General features: G+C 46.1%; 1 protein-coding gene across 1 annotated transcript in view; it reads left to right on the forward strand.

Moving 5' to 3' along the window:
- The window catches only part of LOC135826638 (sushi, von Willebrand factor type A, EGF and pentraxin domain-containing protein 1-like), a 55,810-nt gene extending 36,640 nt beyond the window's left edge, over positions 1-19,170 (forward strand). The window contains exons 19-30 of the mRNA XM_065339241.1: positions 816-989; positions 2,269-2,448; positions 5,801-5,974; positions 6,594-6,767; positions 7,057-7,230; positions 9,121-9,294; positions 10,696-10,869; positions 11,432-11,605; positions 12,231-12,404; positions 13,399-13,572; positions 15,690-15,848; positions 16,981-19,170. Of these exons, the coding sequence (XP_065195313.1) occupies positions 816-989; positions 2,269-2,448; positions 5,801-5,974; positions 6,594-6,767; positions 7,057-7,230; positions 9,121-9,294; positions 10,696-10,869; positions 11,432-11,605; positions 12,231-12,404; positions 13,399-13,572; positions 15,690-15,848; positions 16,981-18,260 (3,185 nt within the window). The 3' untranslated portion in view covers positions 18,261-19,170. The remainder of the gene's footprint in view (positions 1-815; positions 990-2,268; positions 2,449-5,800; positions 5,975-6,593; positions 6,768-7,056; positions 7,231-9,120; positions 9,295-10,695; positions 10,870-11,431; positions 11,606-12,230; positions 12,405-13,398; positions 13,573-15,689; positions 15,849-16,980) is intronic.
- The last annotated feature ends 600 nt before the right edge of the window (positions 19,171-19,770 follow it).

Below are 19,770 nucleotides of genomic sequence, written 5' to 3' on the forward strand. Positions count from 1 at the left end.
AGAGCGACAAATTTTATCGCTGTAGCAGGCAATTAGTTTGCTGACCCCTCGATGTTTCTCCAAGCGCTGCGACTTGTTCCACGAAGTCATTCTCACCCCAGCTAAGGTAAAACAGTGACGAGGCTTGAGTGAATGGCCATAAGCACGAGAAATGTGCAGGCTGCAACGCCTGACTGATCTCAGCGAGTCGAAATTACCATCGCTGCGACATCAACGAATAAACTGCGTCTAGTTCAAAAACTCCAGCTTCCAATAACAGAAAATAGAACTTTGCCGTCACCCTATACTGATGACTATCGCCTATGTCCGATTCCTTGCCTCTGGTACGAGTGCTGGTGAGTGAATACCCCGTTTTATATCAAAAGTCAAACTGCGACAATTTCGATGACACGGAGGAAGTATATGAATAGGATGAAGCCCACAGACATCATGCAACTACGTTACTTGTTCGACATGTATGACTGTGTATTTTATAACGATTTTCTCGTTCCTATCATCAGTGGGAAAAAAATACGGAACTAAAGGATACAACCAAAGAAACTGGAGTTAAGTACTGTAATAGAAAGGAAGAATATGTCTGCGGCCTTCATCCTATTCATAGCTATATTAAAATTATTATCTCTTCAACAGCTGTGCTATTTTTCTAACATTCTTTAAGCCAGCTATGCCAGTCTGATATCACTAACCACACATAAACATGGTGCCAGGTGCGAACTGATGATTTTGGTGGTGAGCAGGATTGTTCTATGCCAGAGTTTAGCATTTATTTTATCCATTATCTCTTGGTTCCCGGTTACATTTTTTTCTTTTTTCAGTAAAAAAATGCATAGATCTTGGGGTACCGCAGAACGGCAGGCGTGTACTCGAGGGACTGGCTATTCGCAGCAAGGTGGCGCACTTCTGTGATGTCGGCTACACGATAATCGGCTCGGCGTTCAGTACCTGCTATGAGAATCAAACCTGGTCTACACCACTACCGACTTGCAGAAGTAAGTCATGGTTGATCTGCCAGCTTTTACAATGAGGGAGGCATAGAATAATTTCACCTCCACTGCATGCGCTCTCTGACCGGCCTCATCACACCAGCAACAAGACTCAAAATTCTACTGAAGTAGAGCTTGGAGTCATGTTGCTATTCATGTTGCTCGTGTGATGAGGCCGGTCAGAGAGCGCATGTGGTGATGGTGGAATTTCTGTATTGATAAACAAGCCGAAAGCTACTGCCTATCTATTTGTCTGCAAGCAGGTATACAAACATGTATGTGTAAGCCTGACACAATATGATCAACACTAAGCTCATTCATACCAAATACTTGGTTTATTCGATTGTTGGTTGAAATATCGACTTGAATGGGGGGGGGGGGGAGTATCGTGTTTCCGAAAGTGAACCCGAACTTCATTGTTCCGATTCCTAAGGATGTGTTACTCAAACAATGGGAATATCACGCTGTTCTTAGATATGGCAGTTTTGAAAATTCTCATATCTCAATATTTGCACTTGGGAACGGGCATTGCTGTGAACATATTTTTGTGCTCATTCATGCATTTGTACATGGCGATTTTTGTATGTCTCTTCTTCTTGCTCTTTTCCTCTCTCTCTCACTTCTCTCTCCCTCTCTCTCTCTCTCTCTCTCGCTCTGTCTGTCTCTGTCTGTCTCTGTCTGTCTCTGTCTGTCTCTGTCTGTCTCTGTCTGTCTCTGTCTGTCTCTGTCTGTCTCTGTCTGTCTCTGTCTGTCTCTGTCTGTCTCTGTCTGTCTCTGTCTGTCTCTGTCTGTCTCTGTCTGTCTCTGTCTGTCTCTGTCTGTCTCTGTCTGTCTCTGTCTGTCTCTGTCTGTCTCTGTCTGTCTCTGTCTGTCTCTGTCTGTCTCTGTCTGTCTCTGTCTGTCTCTGTCTGTCTCTGTCTGTCTCTGTCTGTCTCTGTCTGTCTCTGTCTGTCTCTGTCTGTCTCTGTCTGTCTCTGTCTGTCTCTGTCTGTCTCTGTCTGTCTCTGTCTGTCTCTGTCTGTCTCTGTCTGTCTCTGTCTGTCTCTGTCTGTCTCTGTCTGTCTCTGTCTGTCTCTGTCTGTCTCTGTCTGTCTCTGTCTGTCTCTGTCTCTGTCTGTCTCTCTCTTTCTCTCTGTCTCTCTCTCTCTCTCTCTCTCTCTCTCTCTCTCTCTCTCTCTCTCTCTCTCTCTCTCTCTCTCTCTCTCTCTCTCTCTCTCTCTCTCTCTCTCTCTCTCTCTCTCTCTCTCTCTCTCTCTCTCTCTCTCTCTCTCTCTTCAACCTGTAGTTGTTGATTGCGCTGACCCTGGCACACCTGCTGATGGCTCAAGAACTCTGACAAATGGTTTCGTGTATGACAGCTCTGTCAGGTATCATTGCAAGCCGGGTTTGAAGTTGACAGGATCAGAGGTAGCAAGATGCACTGAGAATGGAAAGTGGACATACGCAACACCACCAAAGTGCAAACGTAAGCATACTAGTTGCTTTCAATTACGGTAAAACCTGTAACTAGCGACCACCCCTTTGCCGGCCAGAGAAAGTGGTTTTAGTGGCAGGTGGTCCTTAGTTAGAGGTTTGCACCGCACAACCATAATATGAATGTGACACCGTCCATGCCGGATGAAGTGGTCTGTAGTACCAGGCTGGTCGCTAGTCACGGTGGTCTTTAGTTACAGGTTTTTCTCTATGCTCACTGTCAGGGCTACCCACAGGTTTGGTGCACGGCATGAGTTTGATTGACATCCGCCTTGTGGGCAAATCGAATTGTACCACTCACACAGGTACGTTCAAGGCACGCAGTTACGGATTGTTGTACAATGATTGTGTTCATTGAGAAGCAGGAGAAGAAGACAAGAGGCAGTGCGAGTATGCACGGCTCACCATGAATACCTATGGTGTACTATCTATGTGTACTGGTATACTGAGAACAGAGAGATTTCAGGCTCTACAATAGAGTGCTCAATGCTGGAAGGCAGAGCTAGTTCCCAAGAATAAGAGAATGAAAAAAAGAGTCTTAACTCTGAGTTCCATGCACTGAACGATCGTCAGAAAACGGTTTTCTAATGATCGTTCAGTGCATGAAACTCGGAGTTAAAACCCTTTTTTCATCTTCTTACTCTTGCAGGTGTACGCTCATTTCATACGATAAATTACCTGTACATCTGTACTACACTATCCTACACAACCAACAGTTCACACCCTCATGCATGACTGAAGAAAGAAAAAACTCGGGGCACAACAAAATCAGTAAAACGACCAGGCAGTTCAGCATTGCAAGCGAGATGGGCTCTGGTTGACTGCTGGGGCGTAGACGGCGGCAGACTAGGGTCACAGTCGAGGACTTGAAGGGCATACTGTGGCATCAAGGGAACAGCAGGTAATTGATTCTCCAGCGGCAGTGATACAGCTGGCGAGGGCATGCAAGCAGGTTTCAATTGGTTGATAGGCAGCGCCTTGTGGCGACCATCAACATCAATATCTTAGCACGTTGATCCAAAGACAGACACAACATGAAATGGAAATGGATCGGTTGAACTTTCTGTCCTCGCCACGGTGAATAGCAGCATCCCTTATGTACACAAATTGGTATCCACGAATGGGGCTACGGTAATTCCATAACGGCATGCACATCTTGCACAGACTTGGGTGTGCCCACTTCTCAATACCCTAAACCTCGACTGGGTCCGGAGCCAAGACGTCAGCCGTGTCTTGAGGTACAGGAGATAATTCCGGAATGCTAACATCTTTAGCAATAAGAACTGGGTGGTCAGAGTGATTCTTCACCACAACTATCAGAGGGGACCTGTAACTACAACAGGGGACCTGTCATGTCCAACCGTAACCATACCGCTGGTCACAGACACATCTGGAAACATTAACAAGAACGAGTCCAGTGGATTAGCAACACAGTCCACAGTTACAGGTGCCTCTTGCCGGCAGGCAGAGCTAATTCACGACAAACAGTGACACGAGAATAGTACATGCTCGGGTCTTCATGAGAATCTCTATCAGTAATACAAGAGCCAGATACTGGTGCAGGGTCCTCCGCAACAGCCTGACTGAGTTTCGATGGACCAAAACTAGTACAGTGAAACCTGTCTAAGGCGACCCCTCAAGGGACGAGAAAAAGTGGTCGCCGTGGCCAGGTGGTCTTCTTATCCAGGTTCAGTAGGTCATGTAACCATATCCACATGTGATACATCATTTTGATCAGTGCATCACATGCACAGTGCACACACCTATGCTACTCTAGCACGACCCATGTGCCTGGGGTCCTCAGACCTGTCAAGTGTCGTGCATGCACCATGTACATCTACACTTCCTGCACTGATGTGTAGATCTACCATGCCTGGTGGACCATGCAATGCGTACATTTACATGTACTAGCACAGTGAAACGCGGTCGTGGGTGGGTGGTCGTCGGTTGCGTTGGGCGAGTGGTCGCCTTATCCGAGCTGTTTTGAATGTAAATGCGTTCGTGACAAGGAAAAGTGGTCGCCATGTTCGAGTGGTCACCATTACAGGTTTTACTGTAGTAACTTTCTGGCTGAACTGACAGATCTCGAAAAGATACCCGGTCGTTTGGAAAACGTCCAGCCTCTCCGGGGGCATGGGTTCGAATACCACCACTGTCACCATTGTACCACTCACACAGGCAGTCTCAAGGCACACAGTTATGGGTTGTTGTACACTGAAGTTGTTCATTGATAATCAGAAGAAGAAGACAAGAGGCAGTGTGAGTATGAGCACAGCTCACCATGAGTATGTACGGTGTACTATTGATGTGTGCATGACTGTATACACATTACGTGTGATAAAATAACCTACACCAAAGAATAGCTCGCAGTAAAACCTGTCTAAGCCGATAGCTCGATGGTCTCGAGGGTCATTCAACTACAAATCCCTTGGTTCTAGTTGGTATAGTCCTCTTAAACAGGTGTTCGCCTTATCAGAGTGGTCCTCTTAAACAGGTGTTCGCCTTATCAGAGTGGTCCTCTTAAACAGGCGTTCGCCTTATCAGAGTGGTCGTCTTAAACAGGTGTTCGCCTTATCAGAGTGGTCCTCTTAAACAGGTGTTTGCCTTATCAGAGTGGTCGTCTTAAACAGGTGTTTGCCTTATCAGAGTGGTCGTCTTAAACAGGTGTTTGCCTTATCAGAGTGGTCGTCTTAAACAGATGTTTGCCTTATCAGAGTGGTCGTCTTAAACAGGTGTTCGCCTTATCAGAGTGGTCGTCTTAAACAGGTGTTCGCCTTATCAGAGTGGTCGCCGTTACAGCTTGTACTGTATACTGTACACAGTAGATTTTTTGGATTTTTAATGGCTCGGTATCCGAGTTTAAATTTGACTTTGTTTTATTTCGCATATCAAAACGGGAATTTCTTCCCAATAACAAGTTGATTATGAGATGCCTTCTCACCCTCACATCTGGATGTTGCATGCACCACATCGCCACCATCCAAAGAGCCAGCCACACAGCCATCATGAAACTGAAGTTGTAACCAAGTGTTTCTTCCTATCTTGTTTTAGAAGGAAATTCCACCTGGAGGTGTGAAGAGATCGTTAATCGGCCGGGTACCCTTTTGATGTGATAAAAACATTTCGTGAAGTTTTGAGTATCCAGGAAATGAAAAAAGTAGCTTGGCCGGATCAGAGCCCACAAAATGAACTGAGAGCGGAAACTGGACAGCAGTAAAAGTCTTTTATTATTTGTTCTGAGGCTTCTGGTGTTATATTTCCTTTGTCACACCTTCCACCAAGCGTTTGAAAGTTCTCAATGGTTGCTTTCCAACATGCACGTGTATGTTCATACTATGATGCAGCCATAACATGTGTAGACCCCGGTACACCCATGAACGGTAGTCGCATGCTGGAAGGACTGGCATACAATAACACAGTCACGTTCAGCTGCGGTACTGGCTTCAATCTAACCGGTGCGGCAGTCCGGCGTTGCTCAGACACCGGAAAATGGTCATCAGCTCAGCCAACGTGTCAGGGTAAGTGGAACTCTCGGTCTTTCCCTTTGTTCGGTATTTCGGCACATATCATTCCAAGGCAAAACTCTGGACATAAGATAAATACACTCAGCGTGGGAGTGACCATCATACTTGTACATACAACCGTACCACCAGTGGTTTCTGGGGTAAACCCTGCACTGGCCACCTATCACCATCAGTCTCAGCCACCAGGTCTTGACTGTGGTAGCCGTGTGGTGAGTTGTAATTTATGCACTCCTTAGTCACTGTGACTGCACATGACTTGTGGCTTGGGTAAGACGATGCATTGGACAACTAAGGAGTACAAAAATTACAACTCAGTGTACGGATACCACATTGAATTACTATGCTACTGTTTACAGTGAACATTAAGTTAGCACTGCTACAAGTCTACTTTCGGCCCATTCAAATTTCGCCCTCCCAGGGTTAAAACCCATGTCGGCCGCATCAAATTTTCGGCCTGTACTGCTACCATTTGTATACACTGTCACACTGAACCTTGCAAAACAAAATTTCGGCCGCAACAACTTTTCGGCCAAACACGATCAGGTCGAAAATAATCGAAAAATAAATATTTGTTGACTTACAGTGCTCATTGTATCTCTGTTTTTTTTTTCAGCCATAACCTGTCCTGACCAGGTTGCACCAGGAAATGGCTCCAGGATGACCACTGGTCTGGCGTATAATGCCACTGTGAGGTATTCATGCGATGCGGGTTTTGATCTCAACGGCACAGTAGACGGTATCTGTGCTGTAACTGGTCGATGGTCGTCCCCCAGACCTAGATGTGACAGTAAGTTCTCCATTTTATAATGCTTTGCATGAAGTTCACTGGCTGATGTGCTGCACACACAGCTGGCTTGTGCCTCAATGATTTCAGTGCGTCAGCAGAAACTGTGTTGAGTCTGCTGCGTTGGTCCGGCTTACATTAGTTGAAGATGGGATTGGCACCTCACGTTCTGCTTATGTTCTTGACAACATTGTGTAAGCAGAACGGCGCCAAGCAACTCTTCAATTCTCTTTGTGCCTTTCCAGATACCGACCTGTTTTCTGTGCTATCATTATTGTCATTGCTGCTACAGTTGTTTCCTGTCCAGATCCTGGTAGTCCAGTGAATGGTTCACGTACACTGAACAGCCTACACTACAACAGTGTTGCCGTGTACCGGTGTGATATTGGTTACCATATGTCAGGATCCATGACTAGCCAGTGCTTAGCCAATAAAACATGGTCTGCTGCTGTGCCAGCATGCAAAAGTGAGTATGACTCATTATCACTCTCTTGGTATTGACTCCCATAGATTTTCGCTTTACCTAAGCAGTCAAATATTCCTGCATATTTCACTCCTTAGGGCTATATTAACTGGTTATATTTGACTGCTTATGGGCTGCACAGTTGAACGGTGCCTAGTGCAGCATTGTCACTGTATCAGTAAGTGATGGTGCAACGGTTGTGCAATCATAAAACCGGGATTCATGAGGTTATCGTTCTGGAATTTGAAATGCGGACTGTTTGCCGTGATAAATTTAATATTGACTTCGTACTTGGTCAGTATAGGAAATAAAAGACCTCGTAAAAGACCACGGCTTCGCCTCGGTCTTTTACTTTGTTTTTATTTCCTATATTGACCTCATACTCAGTCCATATTAGACGAGCTCACGTGAAAGCTTACCGTGTATTCTTGGATCAAGGGTTCCTAGTAGTTTTCAGGGATATATCATCTATGTGTGTTCTCCCTTAATCCTTGCCATACTATCATCCAGGAGGTTGAAACAAGACCGGTATGGTGTGGACGTAATTTATGGTGAATATGTGCAAGTTACAATACTAGCAGTGGAATCTTGTCGTGTTGTTGCTACATTGATGGAGCCAATCATTGTGTCCAGCTGCCGGGTGTGTGTATGAGTGTGGGTATGTATGTGAATCCCAGCACGGATACCCTGATGCCGTCAATCCTTTTCTGCACCTTGTCCTCACCCACTTACTAAGGTATGGTGAGCCCATAAGTGGGATCATTTCCAAGACCACCCAGAGTTTGAGGATTTCAGAGGCGGTTGGGCGGTTCAATCGCGAATTGAATCAACTCTCCAAGATTCCGTTTGATTCTCTCCTCCCTCTCCTGGGGAGACCCACATGACCAGTTGTGGCAGGCAGCAAGTACAAGTACAAGTGTATGAGTAACTGATATAATTGAGCCCCGGCCAGCGAAAACCAGCACTTGTGTACTTGATATCAATCATCAAAATGTGACGTCAAAGTTTGGGACGCGCAGTGAGCTGGCTTTTGAAGATTATTTTTCGATCGAGTGGGTGTCTTCCTTGTCAAAGGAGTTTCAAGTGTCTTCAAGTGAGTCTGGTCAATTGATTTCAGCGCTAGGTGAGACCTCCTCAAATGGAGGTTGAGTTTAGACACAGCGATGGCGACAGGTGTCGCGACAAGGACTTAGGTCCAGAGTTGTCAGCGTCAGACTCCCTGTACGAAGCGGCGCTGAAAGTTAGTTCGCGATCGGAATTATTTCTTTGGTGACGATCTCGCTGAGTTTGTCCAGCAGTGGCGAGTCTCATATTCATAGCAACGAAGAGCCCTCATAAAATTGACACTGGATACTGGTGGCGACGATAGTCAGTGCTGGAGTAATAGCGACTGCGAGGAGAGGCTGAATGTCGACCCGCTGAGCGATCCGTATTTCTACATCGACAACAATGATGTTGCATACACTGATGGAGGGCTTCTCACGTCGCAAAACAGAGCGTAGTATTATCAGTACTCTACCTTGCCAGACGACGCCAAGCTGGCCGCTGCCTGTGCTGAGAAAGGGGATTCCTAAAAAGTCAAACCAGCTTTGGGGCAACATCTCACATCACAATCAGAAACTGTAGGATCAACTTGCATGGAGTCACTGGGCATGGATGCTGCGCCAACTGTACCGAATCTTGACCTGTGTGACTTCAAACTCTATTTTTCATGCTTTCGCTTATCAGATTGTCACCAAACTTGATAACTTGAATGATTAATAGTGTAGAATCAATTTCGAGCGAAAAAATAATTTTTGAAAAAATTACGCATGTCCAGGTTTCTGCTGGCTGGGGCTCATATATTTGTGTGTGTGTGTGTGTGTTTTGTTGTTTGGAATTGCCTTTTTCCAGTCGTACAATGCCCAGATGCTGGCATTCCTAAGCATGGTTCAAGACAGCCACACACATCCGTCTATCAGAGTGTTGTCAGGTATGAGTGTGGCGTAGGTTACAATATGTCTGGATCTCTTACAAGAACTTGCACCGAGAATGCCACATGGACGCCAGCCATACCAACATGCATCAGTAAGTATGTGTTATGTGGATGAGGCAGAATTGATCAGTGCGTTCAAGCAACAGGAGTCTGAATAGAATACATGGAAAATCTGGTCCATCTTTTGTGAACCTTTTTACGCACCACTGTTGCCTTGTCATATTTCAGTTGACCTCCGACCCGCAACACTCGAACAGTCCTCGGCTGCACCACGTATAGCATTTGTTTCCAAGTTTTCACCCAGGTGGGCATCTTCAGGGATATGGGAGAAGGGATACAAATATGCCTGATAAGACAGCACGGGGATAGAATTCACACTACTACAGTCACACCTTGTTTATCCGGTCCTCTTTTATCCGGATCCCTCTCCATCCGGAAGAAAATCGTTGGTTACCTACTTACAGCTCTCGGCCGTTACTTTATCGCCATCATAATATTGGGCACCATTGCCCGTTTGGTCTGCGATACAAAATAAAATTTCAACAACAACAACAGCAGCAGCATACAGTAAACCCTGCTGTAAGCGACCTCTGGGTTCAGTGACCACCTGCTCTTAATGACCATTTTTCCATGCACCAACAGTTCTACACAGACACTGTCGGACCTGGTTCTGAAGACCACCTGGCTTTAACGACCTGTTTTGCTTGCACCGTGGGGCGGTCGCTTAAACCAGGTTTTACTGTATGTCATGCATACATACAGTATGTGTGTTCGATTATCCGGTTCCCTCGCCTATCCGCATGTTTGTGTGGAAAACGGATGTGTGCGGTTAAGATCGGAGGTCTGACTGTATTATGCAAGACGTCACCAGCCAGGTCCAACACTACACAGTGCAGGTAATAGGCGATTCAGACTACGGCCAAGATCACGTCTTGACTTGAATTTCCATGGTGATGCAGTCATGTTTCAAAATTTTATGCACAGTCCCTGATCGAATACGTCTGAGTCGTGGAAACGTGGTCACAGTTGGCCGTAGTCTGAATCGCCATATTAAAGCATGGTAAAAGTGAACCCGGCGCATCACATGGCCCTGTAGGTTGAAAATCACGGACGTGAACACCAGTACAACTACATACAGTATAGATCTAGCGCATGCAGTGCACTGAATCTGTACTCCTCAGACTCAGTGCACTGCACTGTGATCGGACGGACGTCCTTTTGTGCACACAATATATTTTCGATATTTCTCAGCAGCACACTTTGCAAAATTTAGGGGGTTCCGGCGGAACCCCCGGAACCCCCCTGGATCCGCCACTGGATCTATGGTGGAAGGAAAGGAGAAATATATCTTAGAAGAAAATGAGAAATATATCTTCACATGAGAGGGAGAACAGTAACACTCCATTTGGCTCAAATAAACCTGTTCACTGCGGTTTGAATGGACACTGTGACTTACTCTCTTTTTTTTCTCTGGTGTTGTTCCTATTCCACAGAGATCAATTGCCCTACCCTCCGAGCACCTCAGAATGGTGGCATGAAAGTGAGTGGAATTGAGACTGGATCTACGGGCACCTTCACCTGCTCTGCAGGCTATAACTTGATCGGTGTCAGCAGTATCCAGTGCAGCTCTACTGGACAATGGTCGGGGTCGGTTCCTCATTGCAAAAGTAAGATTTCAAGCTCAAATTCTGAAAAATTAATTTCAACCTCTCTGGCTCCTCTTGGTCAATGTATCTACCCATGTACTCACCATATGGATAGCTAGCTGCTTCGACCTTGTTAGGTCTCATCTGTGGAGACTTGAGTGACTGTCTGACATCATTCTAAGGAAGCCAAATGAGCAGCTTTGAAGTTAATCGAAATCATCGAAGTCAATGTGTTCGAACGGAGTAAATCACCGAAAACTTGAATTCAGAAATTTGCATGATAACCAGACAGAGAAAGGGAGAGAAGGAGAGTGAGAGAGAGAGAGAAAGAAAGAGAGAGATATTGAGAGAGAGAGAGAGAGTGACAGAGAGAGTGAGATACTGAGAGAGAGAGAGAGAGGGGGGGGGGGGGGGGCGAGAGGAAGAGAGAGAGACCTATAGAGAGTGTGTATATTTGCTTCATTAATTTGCATTTCACAGGTTTTGTATTACACATACAATCTCTCTCTCTCACTCTCTCCTATTTCACTATTAAACAATGACCAATATCGAATGTGCCATGGTTCTGTTTCCTGCGTGACAGTTGTGCAATGTCCTGATCCTGGCACTCCAGCACACGGCACCAAGCAGCCACACACATTGACGTACCAGAGCAGTGTACGCTATGATTGTGATGCTGGATACTATTTAGTCGGCTCGTCGTCCCGCACTTGCACGCAGCACGGACAGTGGACCTCAACACTACCCACTTGTAAAAGTAAGTGGACTCCACTGTGTGACGTGTGTGAACAGACATATGTAGCTGTCTCTCTATAATCCGGCACCATGTCTGCAGCTGGCATGGATAGACCATTTTGGTTACTGATAATTTTGAAGATGTATAAGGTGGTGGATTAAAGACGGACGCCTGTACGTAATCATAAAAAGAAAAAGGCCCAAGGACCTATATATTGTGCTATAATGTCCTACTTCCACCCTGAATGCAATGTTCTGCCTTAAAAAAACATGCATTGACCACTCTTCAGGCAGTAGAGCACCATGCTTGAATACTTTTTCTGTTTTCACCCTGATGACAGGCCATGACAGAGAATTGGGTAAACAGTTGATGACGTATGCAGTAAAGAGACTTTATTACTTATTTATGACTTTATTACGTATTTTGGGTGTTTGTGTTGAGGTTTCCTAATGTGTACTGTGTAAACAGCTGTAATGGAGTCAGGGAGTGCTTAGAAAAGCTGATGATGCTGAAAGGGGAAACATCTGAAAACATTGACAGTCACCAGTTGCACCAGCCTTTGGACCTTCGCTTAGTCCGTGAACCTTTCTGTATGGTTCTCTTGTTCACATCTTGTATCTGTGCTTGTGCGATGTGTTTATTTCAGCCCAACATTGTCCTAACCCGGGCACCCCGGGAAATGGCATACAGCTTCTTCAAGGCCTCAGCTATCTGAGCATTGTTGCGTACAAATGCAATCTGGGGTATAATCTCAATGGCTCGACCTTTAGAGTATGTTCTGCAGACAAAACATGGACTCCAGCTATGCCCATTTGTCAGAGTAAGTTTCAACTAGTTTCTAATGCTTTGATGTAGAAAATGTGTATGCTCTCCACACCAGAGCTCGGGCTTTTCTGGCGACTTGGCTTCACTCTCTCTCTCTCTCTCTCTCTCTCTCTCTCTCTCTCTCTCTCTCTCTCTCTCTCTCTCTCTCTCTCTCTCTCTCTCTATCTCTATCTCTATCTCTATCTCTCTATCTCTCTCTCTCTCTCTCTCTCTCTCTCTCTCTCTCTCTCTCCATCTCTCTCTCTCTCTCTCTCTCTCTCTCTCTCTCTCTCTCTCTCTCTCTCTCTCTCTCTCTCTCTCTCTCTCTCTCTCTCTCTCTCTCTCTCTCTCTAACCGTGTTTTGTGCATGCGCACATGTTTACCAGGTGTCAGGGGCCTAGCCTCACCAGCATCCGACTCGCCACGCACAACAACGCAACTGAAGTAAACGTCCTGCATAATTCCTTGACGAGATGGAGACGGACAAACAAGAAGACCGGATACGACAAGGCAATCTGATAACTAAAGAAAAGTCACACATCGTGGCAGCATATGAGCATGCGCGCAAAACAATGTTGCAGATATGCCTATGACTTAAGCGTTCCATGGTGTACAGAAGACGGCATTTGCGACCAAAACAATGCAACAAAGTCAAAAGTAAAGCACTACAAGATAAACCAACGACCCACACAAACAACGGAATACAGCCATGAAAAGTCTTTCACACTCAACGACCGTTACGTAACACCGTGTAAGTATTCTCTTCCTAGTCTCCTACTCAGCGCAGTAAGCATTGAACTCGGAGTGGACAGATACTTTATTCCCAGGGACTACATTAAGGTGTGTGGCGGCTCTGGAATGTTGATCACAGTCTTGAGTCACAACCAGTCCGGAACACTTCAACTTGTTTTGACGATTTCCCTGTAAGCACTAGGCCTGCATGCAATGTCATAACGAATTGCCAGTGCGAACTGTACAGTGGCTGTGCTGTTATCGTGTTGCCTGTGCAGTTTCTGAATGTTCTGACCCGGGAACACCAGAAAACGCCACCAGGCAGCTGGACGGCTTGTCTTATGGAGATCAAGTCCTCTACTCGTGTCTATCCGGGTTCTCGTTGAATGGCTCCGAGAGCAGGACGTGTACGGAGTACGGGAATTGGTCTGCGTCTGCTCCGCATTGTGAAGGTCAGTATAGTGAAGCATTGAATAAACTATTTGCGCAATCATAACACAATCATAGCAAGAATTGAAGGATTCCAGCACGTTTTCGAGTATTCCAGCATGTTTTCAAGGATTCCAGCACGTTTTCGAGGTTTCCAGAACGTTTTTGAGGTTTCCAGAACGTTTTCGAGGATTCCAGAACGTTTTCGAAGTTTCCAGAATGTTTCCGAGGATTCCAGAATGTTTTCGAGGATTCCAGAACATTTTTTTGAGGATTTCAGAATGTTTTCGAGGATTCCAGCACATTTTCGAGGATTCCAGAACGTTTTTAGGGATTCTAGCACGTTTTCGAGGATTCCAGCATGTTGTCAAGGATTCCAGCACGTTTTCGAGGTTTCCAGAACGTTTTTGAGGTTTCCAGAACGTTTTCGAGGATTCCAGAACGTTTTCAAAGTTTCCAGAATGTTTTCGAGGATTCCAGAATGTTTTCGAGGATTCCAGAACATTTTTTGAGGATTCCAGAATGTTTTCGAGGATTCCAGCACATTTTCGAGGATTCCAGAACGTTTTCGAGGATTCCAGAACGTTTTTAGGGATTCTAGCACGTTTTCGAGGATTCCAGAAAGTGGATGTAGAGTTGTGTGTGCTGGATTATTTAATGGGTGAAGAATCGGCAGGTGTTGGGTTAGCGTACGCAGGGATTAGTGGTCACTGAATTAGTGGATGGAGTGTAAGTGTGTGCTGGATTATTTAATGGGTGAAGAATCGGCAGGTGTTGGGTTAGCGTATGCAGGGATTAGTGGTCACTGAATTAGTGGATGGAGTGTAAGTGGGTGCTGGACTATTGGTTAAGTTTTTATTATTCTTATTACAAGCATCTACTAGTTGAAGTGGACCACCAGTTTGATGAGTTCATAGCTGTGTTTGTCCTGAATGGCTTAGGTCAGGAGAGAGAGAGAGAGAGAGGGAGAGAGAGAAAGAGAGGGACATGATATACGCGCTATTGTACTGGTTGGGTTTTATCTACCTCCATCCATGCGACGGCGAAGCATGGAAAGTATCTGAAGATTGTTCGGTGCTTGAGTCTGATTGTGTTTTGTCTCTTATGGAACTAGAGATAGGAGATAAGAACTCAGATGTCGGGCCAAGGAAAAATTTGCAAAATGTGGGCACAAATTATGCGATCGAGTCCACCAACTGGGACCACATTTTGAACAGTCAGACGTGCAAATTCTAGCACAAAACTGGCAAGGAGTACAGCGACATTCCACGACATGAAAGTCAGCTTGAGCACTGCTCGATAGCGCTAACCAAACGCCTTCCAGATTGTGTCTCCCCATTTTCTCCTTCATCCTTTCCTTTCTCTTTTTGCTAAAAGGTTTCTTCTCGCCGTGACCACGATTTTTCTTCTTCTTCTCCTTTATTCTTTTTCTTTCCTTCCTTTCTCTTCTTCCTTTGCTGAGAGCGTTCTGTTCCCATATTTTCTTTTCATCTGTGTCCCCATTCCTGGGTTACTTGGACTTCATTCGCTTCCTTGTCATTGGACATGTTCAGTCCGTTCGGTTTGCGAATTCAAATAAACACAACCGAACCAACCGAAACCGATTGGAAGGTTCATGGAGAGATAGGATTCCTCTCTTTTTTTTCTTTTACTAGTCGAGTATGCCTATAGTAGACGATGGCTTGAGTGAAGTTGGATAGCATTCCACTGTGGACAACATTCCAATGTAGACCTTTTAAAAATATTAACCGTTTCAAGTGAATTAGCCCTATCTATTCTCGGTCTGCCTGAGGTCTGCCTGAGGTCTGCCTGAGGTCTGCCTGAGGTCCTGTTGTCTGGGAACTTTAAAGTACACATACAACAACTTTTTGCTTTATCCATCCAAGCTGCATTGTGAACAACACTTGAAAGTATATTCTAAATAGAAGAGATGAGATGCAAAACCCGATCAACACCAACATTGAGAAAATAATGTGATCTTCAGTTCAGTGTAATCTAAAATCAGAGAGGCACCACCAGGCAAAATTTCACATTCGAAAAGTGATGAAAATTGATTTTAACGGGTTTTGCAACTCAGCTCTTTATCTATTCTCTGTCTGCCTAAATGTGTGTGGTCTGCTTATATTTTCTATCTATCCAGGTGCTTCAGTACTGGTGGGAGCGAGTGACTCAGATTCCACAGCTGCCGTAGCGACCGGTGTAACGATCAGCACATTGTTGCTGGTGTTCATGGCTATTTTTCTGGGGTTTCACCATTACCGTCCAGACAAGCTGCGCACAGCCAAAGGACAGATTTCAAGTAAGTCCATACGCAAAGTTTTCGGCCTGGACATATTGCCGTATGTAGTTTTCGGGCTGCATATATTGCCGGCAAATGGTCTAGCACTTGGGCTGAAAATGCGATTATTTTGCTCCCATCATTCGTTACCGCTCTGTGTGTGCTCTCACTCAGTTCATTATGGTCATTGTGTGAGTTTACAAGGTTTAGAAGCACCGTTTCACAGTTTATGGAGTCAAGAGGAGGGTGGTAAGGAGCATGGGGAGATCGGGAAAGGCAGGGGCGTCGTACCCAGCGAGTGAGTTCAACTACGCCCGCAAATCGATTTGCGCTATTCACCCCCATGTGAATAGGGTGAACGGATTCCGAATCGATTCCAGGGCTCATGACATGAAATCGAACGGCGAGATTCCGTTCATGAATAGATTCAAGCGCGTAATCAAACGCAGCCACTACCGTCACTACAGTATTGACCGCACCACTTTTTGCCCCAGGTACCCCTCCCCCCCCCCCCCCCGTGAATCATCCAGAAGCACTGATCTGGGCTCTTAATTTCACCAGAGCCACCCCCCCCCCTCCCAGCCCCCTCGCAACAAAAAAATTATGTCAGATGGCTGACAGTGCCACTTTAGTTGACCTTCCGAAGGCGCTGTGTCGGGAATCATGAGAGGTGCTTGGTGAACTCAATCGCGGTTGGGGTTGATAAGTATTATATAGCTTAAGAACGAGGATTTATGGCTGTTTTTCACTCCGAAATTGCTCATGACAAGCAAGGTCCCGGGGTCCAGTCCTAGTGGGTTTTAGCATCTTTTTTCTCACTTTTCTGACAGTTCACTTCCCCTGACTGCCACAGTTCACTTCCCCTGACTGTTCACCTTGAGTTTTATGTTCATCCCATTCCCATTTCAGTATATGCGGAGAGTCAGATTTGCAGCATGGAAAAACGTGTGGGGACAAGTTATGCGATCTAATCTACCAGCTAAACCAGATTTTGAACAGGCAGACGTGCACAAGAGTCAGACGTGCACAAGAGCCAGACGTACACAAGAGTAAGATGTACACAAGAGTAAGATTTACACCATATTGAGTAGTCGCAACGTATGACGAAACTGCTTGCCTTGGTGCTGTTGTCATGTGTTCTGCGGTTGTGTAGGCCTGGCAAGAACCACTGGGGCACACACCAAGCCATCGAGGACTAAGCTATCTCTGGCTGGCTCCACCTGTGACATTTATATGACCGAGAGACGGGAAACGGCAGTTGAGATCTTATCTTCCTCTACCAGCACGGTGGAGGTGGACTGCAGCAGTATTCAGCGCCATTACATGAACGAGAGGCAGGTCTCGGCCATGAAGAACGGCATCGTTATGGACAATACGAATTACAGTAACACTCACAGCACTTTCGGATCTGCAAACACCGGAGAGGACAAAGACGCCGCTGGGTACTTCAACAGAGAAATGGTGCCCGAGGAGGACATATATGGAAATGATGCAGACTCACGCAAGGAGGAGGATGATGCGGGCAACAGGCCATATGACGACAGCGAAGACATATATGGTCATGTTCCCGATGAAGCCGATGTGACCACAGTCACTATAACACGAAACAATAGTACAGCCACGGGAAGACCGAACTTTGGAAAGAATCCCGATGAATACAATGCGTTTTCCACTCCCGCACAAAATGAGGACGATTATGAAGCACCGACCGAAAAACTGCGGTCTGCCATCCGGTCCAGAAGTGGATCGGTGTTACACCTTTCCACGTTACCAAAGTCTGGCATGTGTCTTCAGAGAGCGCGGACTGAAAGTTCTGCCAGCGAATTGCAAATTTCTTCGACTAGCTCCGTCCACAATGTCGCAGAGTTCTCTTCATCATCGGTCACCAATGCGAGTTCTCGACGTAATTCTTTCTCGCAATTTAATTCTCTGCCAGATCCAAGAGGGGTGAGGACCAACACATCTTCCTCTCGGGTAGATCTTCCCCAACTGCCACAAGATGTCAAGCGACCAGCATCGCAGCAGATTTCATCTGGAAGCACTTCAGCGCGGGGTTCACTCAGTCTTGCCCAAGTTGCCTCGATCAATAGCGTTGGAGACGACTTGTACGGAAGCATTACGGACACCAGGGAGGCTTTCTCTCGGCAGACCTCGGTGTTCCATGTGCCATTGTCCGCGGATGTCTCACGCTCACCGACCGCACCGACAAACGATCACTTCTTGCTCTCCAGGTACAGTTCCAGGGCGGCGTATCGCGACTCTAACGGCCAGGACGAGGACGACTACACTCTGGACGTTGACAGCGCTGCCGTACGGAGTCGCGCTGCCGTTGCCGCCAGCCGCCGTGTGTCGGACTTGTCGGCAGCCAGTCGGCCGCAGCCCGCCCAAGCCAAACACCTGATGGCGATGCATCGTCCGTATACGGCGATCTAGACACGCATTCGTCGTTCACCGATGTGTATGAAACGCTGTGCACGCTACCAACATAATGAAGTTGAGGATATTTACGAGGCGTTTGACACTGCCCGTTATAGGGTTGTGCCAATATTGGCGACAAAAATTCATGGAAAAGAACCGTGAATTTGATTGTCTATTTGTTGATATGCATGAGATCGATGATGGTTTTTTTCGGAGCTGCTGGACAGTCTGGGAACGTAGGACCGTCGTCCACAAACTAACCCAGTCGACCCGGGACACATCTGACAAAGCCAAGTCGAGTGTTCATCCTTAGTTCTGCTCCTAGCAGTCGCACACTATCATCTAGGTGTGTGACTATCATGTAGATTTGTGTGCGCGTGTGTGTGTGTGTGTGTGTGTGTGTGTGTGTGTGTGTGTGTGTGTGTGTGTGTGTGTGCGTGCGTGTGTGTACGTGCGTGCGTGTGTGTGCCTGGGTGTGTGTGTGTGTGTGCCTGGGTGTGTGTGTGTGTGTGTGTGTGTGTGTGTGTGTGTGCACGCATGCACATGTGTGTGCACATGTGTGCGTGACTATGTATGTGTGCGGATGCATATGTATGTGTGTATGTACATATCAAGCTATTTGTGCATGGGCATGGGCTAATAAACAGAGCATTCTTCTTCTTGAACGCTACCTACTACATTGATTAGAATTTTATGCATGTTCAGTCCAACTTAAATGGCAAGACTGAAACTTGGTTCATTGCATATTTTTATTTTATTTGAGAACATAAAGCGGCTTGGCATTATTAGCAAGGTCAATTTTTTCGAAATGCTACACAGCCCAGCCAGCAACTATCTCATATTGATGACCACATTGCTATTTATTTTTGGATCTTTTTACGGTATGAATTGTGCACCTCGTTCACACATATGCCATCATTTCCTAATGCATAATGTGCTTTGGTCGCATAACAATTCACTGCAAGTTTGTCTTCTGAGCTTTGATTCTGCAACCCCCAAAAGCCAGTCAGGACGACACACGAGGGGTGCTGAACATACTTGTTGTGAACCCTCTGCTTCTGTAAAAGTGTCAGGAACGAACGACCACACGAGGACAACTATTTACTCTTACTGGTATACTTCACTCTGATCAAATAAAACTCACGGGGCATGTAGCGTATACCACGGCGTAACATCACCGGTACGGTGAAGTCGAGATACAACTCTCTTGAAACGAACACAATGTCACAAGCGAGAAGGTCCTTCACACTTGCGAACTTGTGGTTTCGTAACAATACTCAACAGCAGTACAATCCACTAAGAGATTGCCAGGACTTTCAGCCGGGTCATAGGAGAGCAGTTCATGTCCAAACACACTGTCTAGTGCCAGTGAAATAATCCCCCCACACACATTAACTCTCTCTCTTTCTCCCTCTCTCTTCTCTCTCTCTCTCTCTCTTCTCTCTCTCTCTCTCTCTCTCTCTCTCTCTCCTCTCTCTCTCTCTCCTCTCTCTCTTCTCTCTCTCTCTCTCTCTCTCTCTCTCTC

This window comes from Sycon ciliatum, chromosome 10 (assembly GCF_964019385.1).
Source record: "Sycon ciliatum chromosome 10, ocSycCili1.1, whole genome shotgun sequence".
Taxonomy (NCBI): Eukaryota; Metazoa; Porifera; class Calcarea; order Leucosolenida; family Sycettidae; genus Sycon; species Sycon ciliatum.